General features: G+C 47.7%; 1 protein-coding gene across 1 annotated transcript in view; it reads right to left on the reverse strand.

The window, feature by feature from the left end:
• Positions 1-21,931, reverse strand: part of kiaa0586 (KIAA0586 ortholog) — a 547,244-nt gene that overhangs the window by 101,522 nt on the left and 423,791 nt on the right. The window contains exons 21-23 of the mRNA XM_078233832.1: positions 9,420-9,613; positions 9,180-9,298; positions 2,538-2,722 (exon numbers count right to left, since the gene is read on the reverse strand). Coding sequence (XP_078089958.1) covers positions 2,538-2,722; positions 9,180-9,298; positions 9,420-9,613 — 498 coding nt within the window. The remainder of the gene's footprint in view (positions 1-2,537; positions 2,723-9,179; positions 9,299-9,419; positions 9,614-21,931) is intronic.

Consider the following 21,931-nt stretch of genomic DNA (forward strand, 5'->3'; position numbering starts at 1 on the left):
TTACTGTGAAAATCCTCTAATCGCCACACTCCAGTGCCTGTTCGGGTACACTGAGGGAGACTTTAGCATGGCCAACGCACCGAATTAGCACGTCTTTCAGACTGAGAGGGGAAACCGGGGCACCCGGAGGAAACCCACACAGACACGGGGAGAACGTGTAAACTCCGCACAGACAGTCACCCAAGCCGGGAGTCGGACCCGGGTCCCTGGCGCTGTGAGGCAGCAGTGCTAACCACTGTGTGACCCTTGCGAGTTACACAGACAAAAACGTACCGCTCATAAAGTACATAGGAAAAGAGAGGATGCAGAATATAGCGTTGCAGTTACAGAAAGGGTGGAGAGAAAGATCAGCTTAATATATAATAGATCCATTCAAAAGTCTGATGGCAGCAGGGAAGAAGCAGCAAGCAGCACGGAGGCACAATGGTTAGCACTGCTGCATCACAGCGCCAGGGACCTGGGTTCGATTCCTGGCTTAGGTCACTGTCTGCATGGAGTTTGCATATTTTCCCCATGTTTGTGTGGGTTTCCTCCGGGTGCTCCGGTTTCCTCCCACAGTCTGAAAGACATGCTGGTTAGGTGCATTGACCCGAATAGACGCCGTAGTGTGCCGACGAGGGGAATTTCACAGTAACTTCATTGCAGTGTTAATGTAAGCCTTACTTTTGACTAATAAATAAACTTTAACTTCAACTTTAAAGCTGTTCTTGAGTTGGTTGGTACATGATCTCAGGCTTTTCGGTGTTGCGGAACATTTTGATGAAAATGGGGATCATTGGAGCTCCTATACTGAGCATTTTAGCTATTTTGCAGAGGCAAACAAAATAGCTGAAGATATTACGGTGCCCACTTTCCTGAGTGTGATGGGGGAAAAACTTCTAATCTCCTTTGTAGATTAGTGCAACCAGACAGACCTAGTACTAAAACATACAAGCAGGCTGTAGACATTCTGCAAGACCATTTTCACTGAAACCCCTGGCGATTGCAGAGCGCTTTAAATTCCATAAAAGGAACCAAGAGGGGGTGTCAATCACACAATTCATGGCAGTCCTTAAAAGACTTACAGAATATTAAGTTTGGAGATGTGCTGAATGACATTATTCAGGACAGATTTGTTTGTGGAGTATTGGAAAACTGGAGCAATTCAGGCTATTTTTTTCAGTGGGAGTTCACACTAGAATCTCCCACACTCTGTGCAATGCAGAGGCCACCAGCATGAATATCATTAACTTTCAGGGGCCGGGGCCTATTCCGACCCTGGAGGCTGAAACCAGCGGGCCTCTGCGCATGCGCAATGGCCCCAAACTGTCAGCTCCCCCAGTTTGCTGGCCATCTCAATCGTTGGCCAGCCCGGGACCCCCGCAGTGCTGCCCTTCCATGACCTGATTGCGGCCCCCCCCCCAACTATTCCCGCCCCCCCCCATCCCAATCTCCAACTCCCTCTCCCCGCAGTGCCACTCACCCCCCCCCCCCAAGTGCAGACACTCCCTCCCCCAGCAGATCCCTCCCCTCCCCAGCAGACCCCCTCCCCTCCCCAGCAGACCCCCTCCTCCCAGCCCCACTAATCGCTGGCCTCCCTCCTGTTCCCATCGATCCTTAGGCAGAGTGGCAATGGGACCCCCCCCCACCCCACCAATTGCCCCCTACACCCCACCCCCATTTGTTTCCCCCAATTGGCCTCACCCCCTTGGCACTATCCCATGCCCAATGAGCGTGGGCACTTTGTCCCTCAAGCAATGCCAGGGGAATAGGCTAGCACATAGGTTGTGATGAACAAAGCATCGTAGCTGTGAGGGACAGCTCGGTGGATAGGATATTAGGATGTAGATAGGCTGGAAAATTGGGCGGGGATCCTGGATTCAGGATTCATTCCTGGACCGGGGAGCGGCGCGGGCTTGGAGGGCCGAAGGGCCTGTTCCTGTGCTGTATTGTTCTTTGTTCTTTGTTCACTGCCAGGGCGCCCATGCCCAGGAACACCCCTCCACTACCCGACCCCCTTGGGACCCCGAATGCCCCCCCCCCTTCACTCCAGCGGGGTCAGGTCGCTAGCTCCCCGAAAGTGGGGAGCTTGTGTAATCCCAGCTGGAATGAAACAGTGTAACGGGGGGGGAGAGGCTAGCGGGCCCAGAGAATTCAGTCCCGGGCCCTCTAATAGCATTTAAATCATATGTAAAATATAATTTAAATGCTAACCCTGCCTACCCGCTGATTTCCAGCGTGGAGCAGGCCGTGCCAGAAATCCGGCACTGGGAGATGCTAGTGGAGTGCGAATGCTCGTGGGAATCCCATGAATCAAACCCCCCCCCCCCCCCGCGCAATTCTCCTGGCCTGCTGCGCTTAAAAATTAGCGCAGTGGGATGGGAGAATCACCCCCATCGTCTCAGACTGCTTCAGTACCTGTGCCGCACACTATTTCCATACTATACCATTTATGTTTTGATTACATTTAGAAACAGCACCAAATGTTATTTTCATATATTATGAATATAAATTTGCTCAGTGTTCCAAGTGTTTTGTAGAAGAAGATGCATTCTTACTGGTGAAGGTGTTTCTTCTTGAGGAAGTTCTCGTATCGGAGTTCTGCTCTCGCTCTGGTTCTGGCCCAGCATGATGGCAATAATCTCAGCAAGTGCTTCATCTACAAACTGTCGAACCATTTGAGAGTCCACAGGAATTCCTGCATCCACAAACAGCTGGAAGCCTCCTCCACCAGCAGCTTCAACTATTTTTGAAACAAATAATAACATTCAGTCCACTTAGCTCTGACTATTCTCATAACAGCATAAATATTCATGTACAATCTCATTTTCTGTTTTTACAATAAGGACCTGCATGAAAAGTAAGTGCACCTTTAACGATTGCCAGTGTTAGTTTTAACCCTCTGGCCATCGCTTGGAGAGGAAGAGAAAAGTTGACTGATTTCATCAAAATGAATAAAACAATTGTGAAAAATTAAGATAAAGAATTTAAACATTTACCTTAAATAATCGCTATGTGGTACAGTAGTTAGCATTGCTGCTTCACAGTGCCAGGGCCCAGGTTCATTTCTGGCCTCGGGTCACTGTCTGAGTGGAGATTACACATTTTCCCCGTGTCTGCGTGGGTTTCCTCTGGATGCTCCAGTTTCCTCCCACAGTCCAAAGATGTGCGGGTTACGTTGATTGGCCGTGCTAAATTGCCCCTTAGTGTCAGGGTAAATTAGCAGAGTGATGCGCGTCAATAAGCACATGGAATCAAGGCTTCGGTATTGAAGGCTTTAATAAAGTAACAAGGGAACTACTAACACGAATACACCAGTTCAGACTGAAGGGGTCCTGCCGGAGCAGGGGGTCTTATACCCTGCCACCGGAGGCGGGACCCCACTGGAATGTGCCACGATAACTCTCATAACAGGTAAACACCCTAACCCAACAACATAGTACAACCCCCACAGTAATAACACCCTAGCCCAACAGTAACATGGTAACAAACCCCAGTGGTGAACCAACGATAGTTCACCACATTCACCCCTCCTTTAAGAACAAAAGGTGGCGGGGTGGACGAAAAACAGGTCATATAACAGACAATAACAGAAAAGTCACAGGATTCACAAGTCCAGACGGTCTGGAGGACCGCACCGACGCTGCGATCTCCTCAACACCGGTTGCGAAACCGGAGCAGGTGCCGATCTCTTCAACACCGGTTGCGAAAACGGAGCAGGTGCTTGTGGTGGCGCTCTTAAAGTAACGTCTGGCTGTCCCCTCAAGGACTCCCGGGCCGGCCGGCCCTGGTGAGGCGATGGTGCAGGGGATCCTGGAACGTTTGGTGGTAGTGGTGGTGGTGATGATGATGGTGGCGCCGATCTCCGAGTCTCAGGCAAGCTGTACATGGGAGTAAAAGTGTTATGCACTGGTCCCGGTGCTGACCGCGCCACGTCTGGGGAAGTAATGAGGAGTAGTGGATTTGTGACTGGGGGAATAGGAGCGACAGGGGTTGCTACGTCCCCTGCGGGCGCCAGGTCTCTAATGGAGACAGTGTCCTCTCGCCCGTCAGGATATGCCACATAGGCATACTGAGGGTTGGCGTGGAGGAGTTGGACCGGTTCGACCAAGGGGTCGGACTTGCGAGCCCTCACATGGCGCCGCAGAAGGACGGGTCCTGGGTACGTCAACCAGGCTGGCAATGAGGTCCCCGAGGACGACTTCCGAGGGAATGAGAACATCCTCTCGTGGGGAGTAGCATTGGTTGCCGTACACAGGAGGGAGCGGATAGCATGGAGCGCATTTGGAAGGACCTCCTGCCAACGGGAGACTGGAAGGCCCCTGGATTTCAGTGCCAGTAGGACAGCCTTCCAGACTGTAGCATTCTCCCTTTCCACCTGTCCGTTACCCCTAGGGTTGTAGCTCGTGGTTCTACTAGAGGCAATCCCGAATGAGAGCAGGAATTGCCTCAAGTCGTTGCTCATGAACGACGAGCCCCTGTCGCTATGAATGTAGCAGGGGTACCCGAACAGGGTAAAAAGTTCACTGAAAACCTTGATGACGGTGGCAGTTGACGTGTCCGCACAGGGGAAAACAAACGGAAACCGGGAATACTCGTCTATTATATTGAGAAAATAGACATTCCGGTCCGTTGAGGGAAGGGGGCCCTTAAAATCCACACTCAGCCTCTCAAAAGGGCGAGTGGCCTTGACCAATTGTGCCCGGTCTGGTCGATAAAAGTGTGGTTTGCATTCTGCGCAAATCCGACAGCTTCTAGTTACTGACCTGACATCCTCCACCGAGTAGGGCAGGTTGCGGGCTTTGATGAAGTGGTAGAGTCTGGTGACTCCAGGATGACACAGATCATTGTGGAGAGCCTTCAAGCGGTCCTCCTGCATGATGGCGCATGTTCCGCGCGAGAGGGCATCCGAGGGCTCATTGAGCTTCCCTGGACGATACATAATATCGTAATTATAGGTGGAGAGCTCAATTCTCCACCGCAAGATCTTATCGTTCTTGATCTTGCCCCTCTGCGTGTTACTGAACATAAATGCCACGGATCGTTGATCCGTGATCAGGGTGAACCGCTTACCTGCCAGGTAATGGCGCCAGTGTCTGACTGCCTCCACAATGGCCTGAGCCTCCTTTTCCACCGCTGAGTGCCGAATTTCTGGGCCTTGAAGGGTGCGGGAAAAGAACGCGACGGGCCTGCCTGCCTGGTTTAGTGTGGCGGCTAGGGCGAAGTCAGATGCATCACTCTCCACCTGGAAAGGGATGGATTCATCCACCGCGTGCATCGTGGCTTTCGAGATGTCGCTCTTCAAAACCTTGAAGGCCAATTGGGCCTCCGGCGTAAGTGGGAAGGTCGTGGACTTAATGAGCGGACGAGCTTTGTCCGCGTAGTTGGGGACCCACTGTGCATAATATGAAAAGAACCCGAGGCATCTCCTCAGTGCCTTCGTGCTAGCGGGCAAGGGAAGTTCAGTGAGTGGGCGCATACGGTCTGGATCAGGGCCAATGACCCCGTTTTCCACCACGTATCCGAGGATGGCTAACCTACGCGTACGGAATACGCACTTCTCCCTGTTATAGGTCAGATTCAGGCGAGATGCAGTGCGCAGAAAGTGTTGGAGATTCGTGTCGTGGTCCTGCTGGTCATGGCCGCAGATGGTGACGTTATCCAGGTACGGGAAGGTAGCCCGCAACCCGTTCTGGTCTACCATTCGGTCCATAGCACGCTGGAAGACCGAGACCCCATTGGTGACACCAAATGGAACCCTGAGGAATTGGTATAGACGACCATCCGCCTCAAAAGCCGTATATTGTCGGTCCTCTGGGCGGATGGGGAGTTGATGGTAGGCGGACTTAAGGTCTATGGTAGAAAACACTCGGTACTGCGCAATCTGATTGACCATATCAGAAATGCGCGGGAGAGGATACGCATCCAGCTGCGTGTATCTATTAATGGTCTGACTATAGTCGATGACCATCCGAGGTTTGTTCCCGCTTTTGACTACCACGACCTGCGCTCTCCACGGACTAGCACTGGCCTGTATGATCCCTTCCTTGAGGAGCCGCTGAACCTCAGATCTAATAAAGATCCGGTCCTCAGCGCTGTAACGCCTACTTTTAGTAGCGATGGGCTTGCAGCCAGGTACCAGATTTTTAAAAAGGGATGGTGTCGTGATCTTCAGGGTGGATAAATTGCACGCGGGGCGCTTTGGGTAATTTGGAGGCTGCGGCTGATTCCCTACTGCCAGTGAAGGGAGTGGCCCACCGTACTGTAGGATCACACTCTTCATGTGGACCATAAAGTTTAGTCCGAGGAGAATTGGCGCGCAAAGGTGAGGTAGCACAAGGAGCCTGTATTGCTCGTAAACTGTGCCCTGTACCTCAAGAGTTACCATACATCGTCCTTGGATCGGTACAGACCGGGACTGTGATGCCATGGAAATTGTCTGTTTGGCAGGGAGAACCCGGAGTCCACACCTTTTAGCAGTTTCAGGGTGTATGAAACTTTCGGTGCTCCCACTGTCAAACAGACAATTCACAGTTCTGCCACTAACCTTTACCTCCATCATAGAATGTTCCAGTCTGTAATGCCTGGTCTGATCCAGAGAGATCGACGCCACCGTTGGCCCCTGGGCGTCACTGCATGCTGCCGATGTGGATGCTGAGGACCCCTGCTGGTCGCTGCTGCATGCTGCCGATGTGGATGCTGAGGACCCCTGCTGGTCGCTCCTAGTCATCGTGGACCATGATGGCCGCCCCCATGGATCGCACGTGGGCGAGGGCGCCAAGCGCAGCGACTCCTGGTGGTCTTCCTCCTCCTCTGTCTGCCACGATGGCGTCGTCCTGAGATCGCACGTGGTCGGACCTCGTGGGTACTGCGACGCCGAAAGAGATGGTCTCCGTTCTGGAGGGTTACAAGCTGCACTGCCGTTTTTAGGTTTGGACCTGCAGACTTTGCCGTAGTGGCCTTTTTTACCGCACTGGCTGCAGATTGCCGTTCTTGCCGGACACTGTTGCCGTGGATGCTTGGCCCCTCCACAAAAATAGCATCGCTGGCCACCTGGAGCTGCCGCCGTCGTCGAATCGGTCTGGGAGCGCGGGTTCGCGGGGCGAGGAGGGAGCAGAGCTTGCTCCAACCACGTTGACTGCACGTGGTCCTCGGGGTACAGCGCCAAGCTCTTCGACGCCGCCTCCAACCTCACGGCCATCCCCATTGCCTGGGTCAAGTTGAGTTTCCCCTTTTCTAGCAATTTAAGCCTGATGTACGAGGACCCTACCTCTGCTACGAACGCGTCTCGGGCGAGGTCGTACATATACTGCTCGGCGGAGACGTCCTTACAGTCGCAACCCCTGGCAAGCTGCAGGAGCTCATTGGCATAATCCTCTATGGTTTCGCCCGACTGCCGACGTCGTGTAGCGAGGAGGTAACGAGCATGTATCTCGTTGGGTGGCATAATGTACCTATTCTTTAGGAGCTCGACGGCACCCTGGTAAGTGGGAGCTGCACGAATGGCTAGGTAAATCGTGTCGCTTACCCTCGCGTGGAGGACCTGGAGTCTATCACTGTCCGTAGTGATAGCTACCGAGGCTGCCAGGTAGTCCTCAAAGCACTTCCACCAATGGTCGAATGTGTTAGCTGCACCGACCGCACGTGGGTCCAGTGTCAGACGATCCGGTTTTAGAATCTGTTCCATACTCTCTGTTTTTTTCTTCTTGTTGCACAGTTGTGAGTTTTCTGTTTACTTTATTAAATTGATGCGCGTCAATAAGCACATGGAATCAAGGCTTCGGTATTGAAGGCTTTAATAAAGTAACAAGGGAACTACTAACACGAATACACCAGTTCAGACTGAAGGGGTCCTGCCGGAGCAGGGGGTCTTATACCCTGCCACCGGAGGCGGGACCCCACTGGAATGTGCCACGATAACTCTCATAACAGGTAAACACCCTAACCCAACAACATAGTACAACCCCCACAGTAATAACACCCTAGCCCAACAGTAACATGGTAACAAACCCCAGTGGTGAACCAACGATGGTTCACCACACAGAGTAAATACGTGGGTTACAGGGATAGGGCCTGGGTGGGATTGTTGTCGGTGCAGGCTCGATGGGCCAAATGGCCTCCTTCTGCATTGTAGGGATTCTATGATTCTTTGATACTATTAATCTATCAAAAACATCATGAGAAAAAGTATGTTGCTTTTTACACAGGAAACATGCAATGCATTGGCATTTTTTCAGAAATACTGATCCAAAAACCTGCAAGTATCTTTTACCGGTCTGGAATCAGGCTAAGGTCATGTTTATCAATTGATAAAATTGAATGTTAAATGCTGAGAAAGGCGACTGAATGTCCACCAGCATATTAATATCCTGCAGCACAATCAATAGGATGTATATTTGAAGCTCCGATCCCACAAGGTGCAACTACCAATTTCAGTCATATTATCAGACAGGGTTACAGATTGGAAAGCTGAGAATTCCCCAAAGAGAGAATTGCAAAACCAGAGGCTTGAGATGTGGAGGTTACTCTCGTATACCTCCCAGTCACAGTGGCTGGTTTGCAGACAGCCACTGCTGAATCCTGACATCTGTCAAAGAAAGTGTGTGTCACAAAGAATCTTCAGAGAGAAGAAAGCTGACTTATCACAGAATCTCTACAGTGCAGGAGGAGGCCATTCGGCCCATCGAGCCTGCACTGACAACAATCTAAACCAGGCCCTATCCCTGTAACCCCATGTATTTACCCTGCTAAGGGGCAATTTAGCATGGCCAATCAACCTAAACTGCACATGGTTGGAGTGTAGGAGGAAACCGGAGCACTGGGAGGAAACCCATGCAGACATGGGAGAATGTGCAAACTCCGCACAGACAGTGACCTGAGGCTGGAATTGAATCTGGGTCCCTGGCACTGTGAGACAGCAGTGATAACCACTGTGCCACCATGCCATTCATTGTGCCACTGTGTTGCCCATAAAATCTCAAACTATACTGTCATATAGTAATAAATAGTGTGCACAAAGGGGTAAAGAATTCAATCTTGTTCAACAGAAGTAAGTTTGCGGGAGTGTTATAAAGTCTTACAAAGATAAATTAAAATCTTAATTGAAGTAGAACTTTGAAGTAAAACTTGATATTTTACAATACAACAAGAGGCATTCGAAACCAACAGCCCAAGAAAAATGGAATAGGCTGGAGACTCACCAATATCTGAGTCCAATAGCACATTCTCCTCATCTTCATACTGGCTGACATGTGGCACAGGCTGTTGCTGTAAGGGATACATCTCACTAATGATACGGGACATGAGCTCTTGTTCAACCCTATTAGAATAAGGATTTCAATTTTCAGTGACATCAGAAAGATTATGTTATACAGGTAAATCTTGAAAATGCATTAAGTCTGCAATTTAGGGAGTTTTGGTGTGTCAGGAATATTACCTACCACTCAATCAACTGGTTTTCTATGGATTCCTTGCGTCTTATCATTCTGTCTACAACATCAACAACTGGTTGAGGGGCAGGAGCAGAGGGAGGGAATGGTGGACCACTGTATGCCACAGCAATGGACTCAGCAAAGCCCTCTAGCTCTATAGCCGGTTCGGGCGATCCTTGAAGTTCATCATCAGTCTCTGTGTCCTAGGTACACAAAAAAATACAGAGGGTAAACAGAAAAAAAATTAGATAAACACAATTCTGTTACATCACAACATTGATGCTCAGTTTCAAGAAAGAATAATTTAATCAAGTTCTTAATCTATCTAGATCTTTGATGTCTAAACTGAAATCTAGAATTAAATATAAGTGGCGAGATTCCCGAGCGTCCCAGCTGTGTGTTTCCTGGTGACGGAAGGGGGCATGTGTTTGCTAATGGCAGGATTCTCTGGTTCCACCGCTGTCAAATGGGATTTCCCATTCATGTCACCCCATGTCGCTGCGAAACCTGCGGGCGGGGGTGCGCTGCTGGCAGAACTACAGAATCCCCCTGGTGTGATTCTAAATTTATGTACTTTAATTCTGATCAAACCTACAATTTTGTTGTTGTGTTCCTACGTATTACAGCTCTTTTCCTAAATCTGTTTATATATGCATAATGTGGAGATGGACTGGGGTAAACACAGTAAGGGTTTTAACAACACCAGGTTAAAGTCCAACAGGTTTATTTGGTAGCAAATACCATTAGCTTTCGGAGCGCTACTCCTTCGTCAGATGGAGTGGAAATCTGCTCAAACAGGGCACAAAGACACAAAATCAAGTTACAGAATACTGATCAGAATGCGAATCCCTACAGCCAACCAGATCTTAAAGATACAGATAATGTGGGTGCAGGGAGCATTAAGCACAGGTTAAAGAGATGTGTATTGTCTCCAGACAGGACAGCCTGCAAGTCCAGGAGGTAAGCTGTGGGGGTTACTGATAATGTGACATAAATCCAATATCCCGGTTTAGGCCGTCCTCATGTGTGCGGAACTTGGCTATCAGTTTCTGCTCAGCGACTCTGCGCTGTCGTGTGTCGTGAGGGCCGCCTTGGAGAACACTTACCTGAAGATCAGAGGTTGAATGCCCGTGACAGCTGAAGTGCCCCCCCACAGGAAGAGAACTGTCTTGCCTGGTGATTGTCGAGCGGTGTTCATCCATCCATTGTCGTAGCGTCTGCAACGGATGAATGAACACCGCTCAACAATCACCAGGCAAGACTGTTCTCTTCCTGTGGGGAGCACTTCAGCAGTCACGGACATTCAGCCTCTGATCTTCAGGTAAGCGTTCTCCAAGGTGGCCTTCACGACACACGACGGCGCAGAGTCGCTGAGCAGAAACTGATAGCCAAGTTCCGCACACATGAGGACGGCCTAAACTGGGACGTTGGATTTATGTCACATTATCGGTAACCCCCACAGCTTGCCTCCTGGACTTGCAGGCTGTCCTGTCTGGAGACAATACACATCTCTTTAACCTGTGCTTAATGCTCCCTCCACCCACATTGTCTGTATCTTTAAGATCTGGTTGGCTGTAGGGATTTGCATTCTAATCAGTATTCTGTAACTTGATTTTGTGTCTCTGTGCCCTGTTTGAGAGCACATTTCCACTCCATCTGACGAAGGAGTAGCGCTCCGAAAGCTAATGGTATTTGCTACCAAATAAACCTGTTGGACTTTAACCTGGTGTTGTTAAAACTCTTACTGTATATATGCATATACAGAGAATATATTATATTCCCATGGGGGAACGAAAAAAACCAAAATAACCAAATTTACTGAATGACCCCCAATGAAGAAATTAACAACAAAATTCCACATTTTGTAGCTTTTACTTTAACACATCAGAACCAATGCAAATTAAACACGAACTAAGAGACAAATGATGCTTCAAAGAAAAGGACAAATTTCACTTTAAATTGTTGAAACAAAAAAAACCACACAAGCATCTGCATCACTCGCGACAGACATGTGGCACCACATGCAGTTCAAAAATTCTTTAACCCAGTCACTGGTGCATAGGATCCTTTACCCAGCCGCATCCCAACCAAAGTCAACCAAATGGCAAACTCCTTAAGAATCTCCTCAGCTAGGTTCACAACAGTCTTGATGGCACAGCATCCCCTGAAACTCCTTTACACAATTGTTTTAATAAACCCCATTAAATAGTTTAAAGTTTATTTATTAGTCACAAGTGGGCTTACATTAACATTGCAATGTAGTTACTGTGAAAATTCCCTAATTGCCATACTCCAGCACCTGTTTGGGTACACTGAGGGAGAATTTAGCATGGCCAATGCACCTAACCAGCATGCCTTTCAGACTGTGGGAGGAAACTGGAGCACCCGGAGGAAACCCACGCAGACACAGGGGGAACGTGCAGACTCCGCACAGACAATGACCCAAGCCAGGAATCGAACCCGGGTCCCTGGCGCTATGAGGCAGGAGTGCTAACCACTGTGCCACCGTGCTGTCCCTAAATAATCTGGTCAGCACTGACAAAAATTAAGCAGTAGGCAGCAAAATTGTCCAATTCACAATCCTTACTCTTACCATGTCTTCAGCTTTCTGTTCTGTTTAATAGTATCACTCACACACACAGCTCCTTGTAAATATGTCTTCTCTGATCTCCCCTATAGCCCTCCTTTGTCTGCAGCTCCCTTTCTGTCTGGTCACATGGATTTCATACATTAATTTCCTTCATGTTGGTGCCTGCTTCCAGATCAAGGGTTGTCAGGTCACATGCACCAGTATTTCTTATTATCCAAGAAAATTACAATTGATCCCTTTACAGGACTCCTAAAAGTCTTCTTCAAACATTCTTAAAAACAATTACAGATTCCACTGAAATTTAAAGAAATTACATCTTTCCCTTACTGTACTGCTTCTGGGTTAAAGGTACATTTAAATAAAGAACATTGCAGAGCAGGCAGCTGGACAAAGAATGCATTTTCTCAATGAAATAATGTAATTGTATTCAATGTCTTATTGTTACCAGTAAGTTTATACCAGAAGTGTGGTACAAAGAGCAAAACAGGAAACGTTTTAAAATGCCATTCCACATCATTTTTATTTATTTTCCTAAACATGCTCTGTTTATGCATTCTGGATCTCATATTCTGTATTTTATACTTCATCTTGAATATTATTTCAGTAAGCATTAACGTCAGAATTAGAAGCAACTAGACCCACCATCAATAACATATCTTAGAAAAAGTGTAAACTTTTACTCACTAATTTCCCCCCTCCCTAAAAGTATTTAATTTCCTGTGGGCTACACAGGAGTTAAATAACCTCATTCAACCCCACAAAGAATTACACAGAATCTATAACACACAAACACACATGCCAGAGTTCATACACCACACAAGTCTCAAGACTCCACCCAATCTGGCTTATTTTTCCCACACTGCTTTTGTCCCTTGAATCATTTCTCCCTCTCGTGTGTGCATCAAGTCTGGACTCAAAGGCCATTTGTCTCCCCCTCCTCCAGGGACAGGAAACAGGAGTTGCAAGTGTTTCCGGATACCGAATCCGCCCTGAGGAAATAGAGTCACACTTGGGGATTTTTTTGGAAGCGCTCCTTGTTTGAGAAGATTGGGATAGGTTTCCTTTCCAAATAAGGGTGGTGGGTGGGCTCTTGAAGCTAAAGGGTCAATGCAGACTGCGGCTTGCAATGAATAGTGAATAATTGAAATAGCGTTTCAACATTGAGGTTCCCTTTCACCAAGTTTTTAAAAGTTTAATCTAAAAAGATATGGCAGCCAGGTCAACAGTGCAGGGCTGGGGCCTGGAAGTCCCTAGGAAGGGAGGGCCTGCCTACAGTACTCTCCCCCCCTACCCCCACCCCACCTTGCCTGAGGCTGAATGCCCATCTCCAGGCAGTTAAACTACTCTCACTGATTCGGGAACCTGGAGCTCAGCTGGAAAGTTACCGCCAGCCTTTTTTGACTAGAGCTCTTCAGAAGCCATATGCCTTTTGAGAGTGGGAAGACCTGCCTAGGCAAAAATGGCCAATGCCAGGGGCAGGAAACCAGCATGCCAGCTGGCGTCAGTATATTCCAGCTGCGTCAACTAGGATTCCTTGCCTCAGCGGGGCCTAAACATTGAGTCCTCCACATGGCAGCGAGTTCAAAACTCATATCCCACTGTGTAAAGAGATTATTTCCAAGTTCTTTATTTGATTTGTTCATGGCTACCTCATATTTAGGTAACTTTGTTATTGAGGTATAGCTGCAAGCTTTCTGAGAACAAGCAGAGTCGATGGCAGTCACAGACCGAGGAGGGCCTGATGTGATCTTGTTAATGTGTAAGCCTTGCCAGAGTCCATTCAATTATGGAGAGCTTGACAGCTGAGCTCAATCTTGTCTTCACCTGACATCCACACAAGTGCATTTCTGGATAAAGTCACTGGACATCAGTTAGACCAGGTGCCTTAGCTCTTCACCTCCCTAACCCAGAGGTTCTGAGGTTAAGTATTTTAGCAGATCACTGCTTGGGCCAAGGTCAACTGACTCAACAGAGGTCAGTGATCGAACCAGGGAGCATCCTGGCCTGAAATAAAAACAGAGAATGCTGGAAATACTCAGCAGGTTATGGCAGCATTTGTGGAGAGAAACACAGTTAATGTCCTGGCTCTACACCCTGGTAGTTATACTCTGGCAGTGACAACCGGAATATCATTGCCAGGGTGGCAGAGGGGCTGAAGGAAGGGGGGGGCCAGAAGGGGGCGGAGCGTTTACTGCCCCCATATCAGAGTATCTCTCATGTGGCCCGGGGGGGGGGGGGGGGGGGGCGGGGGGGGGTGAAGAGGTTCAGGTTACCCTCGTACCTGCGTGGTGTGGGGGCAGGGTAACCCAAACATTTAGTGGTGGGGGGGGGAGTTGCACTTCAATGAATGGTTGGAAGTGCTTCCCTTGTCTGCAGGGGATTGCAATGTCCGTGTGGTTAGAGGCTGACATTGAACTCTGAGATCATGGTGCCCTTTAACCCTTTAAAAATAGCACCCCGGTAGCTGTAAAGCCGCGCTTGCCAGCAGTTTTCATGTTGGGGATTTTTTTGCAACCAAAGAGTGATTGAATCCCACCTGGTTAGCTCATTTTTCCCGTGCTGAAAAGGCCATTTGGCCCATTAAGTCTGTTTAAAGTTTATTTAATAGTAACAAGTAAGCGTACATTAAAACTGCAATGAAGTTACTGTGAAAATCCCCCATTCTCCACATTCCGGCACCTGTCCGGGTACACTGAGGGAGAATTCAGCAGGGCCAATGCACCTAACCAGCACGTCTTTCAGATTGTGGGAAGAAACCGGAGCATCTGGAGGAAACCCACGCAGACACTGAAAAAAATATGTAGACTCCGCACAGACAGTGACCCAAGCCAGGAATCAAACATGGGTACCTGGCACGGTGAGGCAGCAGTGCTAATCACCATGCCCGTGCTGCCAATTTGCCAACAGAACATCCCACCCAGACCCGATCTCCAGAACCCCGTATATTTATCCTGCTAATCCCCGTAACCTACACATTTTGGGAGACTACGAGGCAATTTAGCATGGTCAATCCACCTAAGCTGCACATCTTTGTAATGTGGGAGGAAACCGGAGCACCTGGAGGAAACCCACGCAGACACAAGGAGAACATGCAAACTCCACAGACAGTCACCCAAGGCTGGAATCGAACCCGGGTCCCTGGCCCTGAGGTAGCAATATTAAGCACTGTGCCGTCCCGAAAGTCACTTCAAGTTGGGTGGCCTGAATGACATTCCACCTCACAGGGTTTCAATCTCATCTCCCAAGACTCTTTTCCACTGGATTCCCAAGTCTGCACTCCAGCACCAACTCACAAGCACAACCTTTGCTCTTCGTTTGGGCGAGGCTCATAAAATCCCGCCTGAGGCCAACGGAGAATTCCATCCTGCGAGCCGCACCCACCCTGATTCTGGGGCGAGCATGGCGGTAAAATTCCCTACTGCTCCAAAAGGGTATCTTCACCCCAATAGTCCGCAGCATGGAGTCATTAACCTTTTGCTGCCTTCTTTGATCTTCAAGGTTCCTCTGGAACCCTCTTTGATTGTTATGGCTTCACCACTTAAAGTTTGTCAAATACCGCCTTTTTTCTGCTTGGAGCCCCTTTCTCTGCTCCTTTCTTTCTTCTCAGCTGGGACCTCTCCCTGTCCCATGTCTAGGACTTTTCTCCATTATGATGCTCCACTCCTGGTCACGTGACCCAACCGTTGCACCATTTTCTTTTTGCACAGGCACCCTGGGCACACCCTTGGTCTGATTGCCCATGCACAGCCCACTCCTGATCTGCACGTGCGCAGAACTCCCAGGGTATGCTGGGAGTTGTAACTCCCGGGGTATGCTGGGAGTTGTAACTCCCGGGGTATGCTGGGAGTTGTAACTCCCGGGGTATGCTGGGAGTTGTAGCTCCCAGCCTCCCGATGATGATAAGGGAAGTTTGGACCTGGCAGCAACAGGCAAAGAAAGCTCCTGCTGCTGATGATTCAGTGCTCCTCAATGTCAAGCGCCAGCTGGAAGGAGCACGTGGAGTAGCAAGGGCAAAAGAGTGTGTGCTCTGCAGTTGGAACTTCAACGTCTATCACCAAGCTGATTCCCGAAAAACTTACTCGAGCTCGCCCTCACCAATACCTGTGGCAAATGCATCTGCTCACGACAGCACTGGTGGGAGTGATCACCGCATAGGCTTTGTGAAGACTTACTGCAGGAATGTGACATTCAGAAACCTGTGATGATGAGGACATGACGTACATCTGCTCAATGCAGCAAAAGGATATCATGGCCTTGTCCTTTTGATCTCGCTATGACTGCAGGAGACCTCTGATTGGTTGGCCCAGATCTGCTCTTCTTTGTTAACAGTTTGGTTGCTAGGGAAACATTTGCTTTTTCACACAGGGTTTTCTGTGAGTCATGCTGTTTAAAATCTGATCCTTTAGCATATTCTGCGTTTCCTTGACATGGATTGCGAGCAGTTCTAGGAAAATTATAACTGGATGGTTCAAACAAAGGGACCCTGCCCTCAAACAAATCCAGTTAGTTGTTTTTTTTTAACCTGATCGTCTAAAATTGACAAACTAAGGATTAGAAAGAGTAAATCATTATACAAAGCACTCTACAAGATGGTGGCTCCTTTAATATAATTTCACTTGCTGACTGTCTCCTTCCCTAACGTCTGTTGTAATATTCACATCACGTGATCTTAAGGAGATTGGGAACCTTTGTGCTGAAAGCACTTCCACTGCAACATGTGACAGGAGGGAAAAAGCAATCAGAATTTCTTTTATGTGTTTAATTAAGCTGTAGTGGCTGTGTACACCATAGCTTCATTACGGGACATTTTAACTGATTACAGGGTGGAATCATCCAGCGGCCGATTGTGCACATTTAATATACTGGGGTGGGGGAATAGCATTCGTACAAAGAGCACTGTAATTGGCAAAAGAGTTAAAGAATACTACGGGGGGGAAACAAAAAAATAGGGGACTGAAGCAAAGATCTTTAAAGCAGTGGCTGAGTAGTGACGTGTGTACAACATCTTGCGGGGCTGAGGTCAGGCTGGATGAATGATGATGGACTCAAACATTGATCTCACCCCGTGATCATGTGTGGACTACTCTCAATCTGCTGAAGCAGTCGGCATCACGTGATCTCGGTGCATTCCAGCTTTACGCAGTGCCAAGTTCTTTGTTCATAAACACAGTTGCAGGCCATGAGCAAAACCCAAAACCGAGAGCGGCCGTTTAAAATCCACAGTTTTCTCAAAGCTGGGATCACGCTTTTTAAAAAAAACACACACACCGGTAACAGACATTTCTGCAAACAAAAAAAAAGGAAATGACAAAGTAACGTTTTTACACACACAAAAAAAAGAAACACTGAACGGCTCATGTGAAACCCAGAGATCAACTTCCTGGCAAGGGCTGCGGATTTTCTTGAGGTCTGCACAATTTTTATGCTGTGGCCTCTTGCCAAGGCAGGCTTCCAGACAAACATTTTTGTGCCAAGCACGCTGCTTTTGAAGTTAGGAAGCGAACTGAAAGGGCATCTGTTATATTTTGTGCTGGAAACTGGAGTGGTTTCGACTGGCTCAGGAATGGAAAAGACAGCCCCAGGTTCCAGTGCAGCATTTTGTTTTCTCTGGTCAGATGCGTGTCGTTATTTTTTCTTTGGAATCGGCGTTATACTTTATTGACCTGGCAGTGGGGGGAAAAGTGGCAACGAGCCAGCGGCATGAGCTACGGATTAATAAATGTTTTTTTTTAAAGAGGAAAATGTAATCCATAGAACAGCCTTATTAAAGTTTATGAAGTATGCTGCAGTGCTGCAGAAAATAAGATTTACATGTGCTGCTGGGACACACTGAAATGCTTTTGATTTTGCTTTAGGATTGGGAGTACCTGGCTTAATGTTTGAAACTAATCAGGCCCATTTTATTGAGAACCGTAAATTGAAATTACAGAAATTGGAAAAAAAAATGAAAGGGACAGAAGAAGAACACATTGTTTTTATCAAATATGTGGCAAAAAACGGATCATGTGATGCAACACACTTGCAACAATAAACTCGAACATAACTTCAGTCATATTGAGTCACATCTGTTACATCGACTTGAAGAGAGATGTCACATATTGAACCAATTAAAATACGTAACCCACTGAGGTCAGGAATAGTATTTCTCCACCATATGTATAGTTCAAACAAGGCTTGGTCCAATTATGATTTTCCTGCTATTACAGTGCAACAAATGTTAAGAATGCTCCACTTTAAGGAGTACAAAATGCTGCTGCATGCTGGCTTCACCTCGTCAAACCACTGAGAGCTACTGAGAGCTTGGATTCCTGACCAGGAGATGGGTGTAATTAGTCTCCATTTTGTTTATTACATGACAACAGTTTCCAATATTTTGACACTGACAAAGGGCGGAATGCACTGTAGGCAACGGATCTTGCCCGTTAGCCAGAGAGCCAGGAAGAGTCCACATCGCCTCTTTTCATGGAGGCCTACCAGATTAAGTGTCAATCAGGTCCTTGACTGGGGACCTTCTCCAAGATCAAGGATTGGGCAGGGGGGGGGGGCAGAGAGCTGCCAGCCAATATTCATTGCTTGGCGATGTCACCAGAGGGGGTGGTGGCTGCTGCCGGTATTGCACCCACTCAAGGGCCCAGGGTCGCTGGGAGACCCGAATCACAGATGAACGTTGGCAGGGTGGGGATTGCACGGTGCAGGGGCGCGGGGGGCAGGGCAGCAAGGGCAAGGTATTATCCAGGTGAGGCCTGAGGCCCAACTTTCAGCATACCTCAGCTGAGTGCTTTGGCTGCACAATTTGCCCCAGTTTCTCCTACAATGTGAATTTTGTTCTCCCTGCTTTCTCCTGTTACGTTTGTCTCTGAGGTTTTCTCACTTTTTCCCGTCTCCCTTATCCTGCAAGTCCATCTTTTTCCCTCCCTTGTACGCAATCTGTGTGACCACCTGTAACACAATTTATCTCTCAGTACCTACCTAGTTTTTCCTCTTATTCTCTCTCTTTATGTTTACAAGTCTTTTTGCCTGTCACACTAATCCTTTATTCATCTCTCTCATTTTCCATATATGTTTTTCACCGACTGAATGTTTGCTTCACTTCTCTTTCATTTCCTCCCACACTGCACCTTTTTTTGTCAAGCCCACCGCTATTAAGTTCATTACCTATGTTTATTTTCACTGCCCCGCTTTCGTGGCCGTGACTATAGCTTGGGATAGCTATCAACAAGGTGTGTGTCTGACAGAATAGGAAGGTTGGTTAGGACTCCGGGTGGAACTATGTTTATCGGGAAGGACAAACTCAGGTCAGGGAAAGTAATGGGGCGGTCTGGGGCGGCACGGTAGCACAGTGGTTAGCACTGCTGCTTCACAGCTCCAGGGACCTGGGTTCGATTCCCGGCTTGGGTCACTGTCTGTGTGGAGTTTGCACATTCTCCTCGTGTCTGCGTGGGTTTACTCTGGGTGCTCCGGTTTCCTCCCACAGTCCAAAGATGTGCGGGTTAGGTTGATTGGCTATGCTAAAATTGCCCCTTAGTGTCCTGAGATGCGTAGGTTAGGGGGATTAGTGGGTAAAATATGTAGGGATATAGGGGTAGGGCCTGGGTGGGATTGTGGTCGGTGCAGACTCGATGGGCCGAATGGCCTCTTTCTGTACTGTAGGATTTCTATGATTTCAAAGGACTGATGGTTCAAACTGTAGTTGCTTTTGGAGGGGAAATTTCAGTAAAGGAAGTATTCAGGTTTTAAAATTTTCATTCTTGTTTTCAGGTCCCTCCATGCTCACTAGCCCCATCTCTGTAATCTATAAGACCATAGGATGTAGGAGCAGAATTAGACATTCGGTCCATCGAGTCTGCTCCGCCTTTTGATCATGGCTGATATTTTTCTCAACCCCATTCTCCTGCCTTTTCCCCATAACTTTTGAACCCCTTACCAATCAAGAACCTATCTGTCTCTGTCTTAAATACACTCAATGACTTGGCCTCCACAGCCTTCTGTGGCAATGAATTCCCCAGATTCACCACCATCTAGCTGAAGAAATTCCTCCTCATCTCAGTTCTAAAGGATTGTCCCTTTACTCTGAGGCTGTGCCCTCGGATCCCGCGGAATCTGTTCCAGCCCCACAACCCTCCAAGATTTCTGCTTTCATCTTTTTCTGGCCTCTTGAGCATTTCAGATTTTAATTGGTCCATCACTGCTCCTTTGGCCCCAAGTTCTGGGATTCCCTCCCTAAAATCTATCCTTCTCTCTATGGGCGGGATTTTCCAGCACACCCTTCACTGGGATCGCCCGAACCTCCCACAGCGATCCTGCCACAACGGGGCCGGAAAATTCCAATCTACCTCTCTTTCCTTCTCAACAATCCTTAAAAACCTACCTCTTTGGCCAAGCTTTTAGCCATCTACCCAGAAATTGCCTTATGTGGCCCGGTATTGATTTTACTTCATAACATTCCTGAGAAGCACCTTGAGATGTTGTCTAATGGTAAAGATACTAAATGAATGTAAATTGCTGTTGAGACTTGGTCACATTGAAGATTTCCTTTCTTTCATTGCAAAATAAGAAAGCTAATAATCTGTGAAATGTAGATTTCAAAAAGTAATGCACAATGTGATAGGAACTATAAGTAGAGGTAGAAAAGCAAATAGAAATGGTTGCCTTGCATGTTCCTTTGGAATTAAGGTCTGTGCTGGCTATATGATCAGAGAACTCTACAATTCTGCACACTTACCCCATGCAATGACATAACTGTTTTGAGTTGCCGAGATATACAAGACAGATGTTTAAATTGACATCACCAACAGACATTTGCACTTTCTGTGTGACCTGACCCAGAACATATGAGGGACATGTGACTTGATGTAGAGCAGAGTCAACGTTAAGAATAAACAGAGATGACACCAAAGCAGATGGGGCATTTTGTGTCTTGCTGCTTTTTGAGACTTTTAGCAACAATGTGACCCAATGTTGCAGAGGTCAATGATTTTAGGGCATTTAAAAATAACCAATTCAATGCAAAGAGTAAAAATATGATTCAAAATATTAAATGGCCAAAGAATATAGGATTTTGAATAATGGTGGTACAGTGGTTAGCACTGCTGCCTGACAGTGCCAGGGACCCGGGTTCAATTCTGGTCTCGGATAACTGTCAGTGTGGAGTTTGCATGTTCTTCCCGTGATTGCATGGGTTTCCAGTGGTATGTGTGGGGTTTACGGGGAGGGCGAGTGGGCTTTGGTAAGATGCTCTTTTGGAGAGTTGGCCTCCTTTTGCACTGTAGTGATTCTATGGATATTGTTAGTGATCTAGAATATTTTAGTATAATCTATAATGCTGCTGTTACTAGCGATTGTTTTCCAACCACAATGTCTCAGTTGGGTAAAAAGTACAGGAGAGAAAACACAGGTAGGATATGATCAAGATATGAGACAATGATTAAAGTTCCCGTCTCTGAGTTAGTTAGATGTTTGTGGGTTCAAGCCTCACTCCAAGATTTGCATATATAGTCGAGGTTGACACTTCATTACAGTACCAAGAAGCCCCATCTGTCCTCTTGGATGAATGAAAAAGATCCCATCACCCTACTCAAAGAAGAGTAGGGGAGTTCGCCCAATGTTCTGGTCAACATGTACTCTTCAACCAAAACCACCAAAAAAAAATTCATTAGGCATTCATCTCACTGCTGATTGTGGAACCATAAATTGCTTCCCATGTTCGTTTACAGACAGTAGTAACCAGAGAGGTCTTGTGACGCAGTGGTAGCGTCCCTGCCTCTGAGCCAGAAGCCTTGGGTTCAAGTCCCACCCCAGGACTTGATGACCAAGAAAGGAGCATTCATAATGCGGCCAAACAGGTTGAGTGTCAACCTGCAAATTCTTCCAAATATGCCAATGGCTGACAGTAAGGGCGGGAGAGACTCCTGGTCAGTCATACTTGATGTGG

Source organism: Mustelus asterias, chromosome 18 (genome assembly GCF_964213995.1).
Source record: "Mustelus asterias chromosome 18, sMusAst1.hap1.1, whole genome shotgun sequence".
In the NCBI taxonomy this organism is placed as follows: Eukaryota; Metazoa; Chordata; class Chondrichthyes; order Carcharhiniformes; family Triakidae; genus Mustelus; species Mustelus asterias.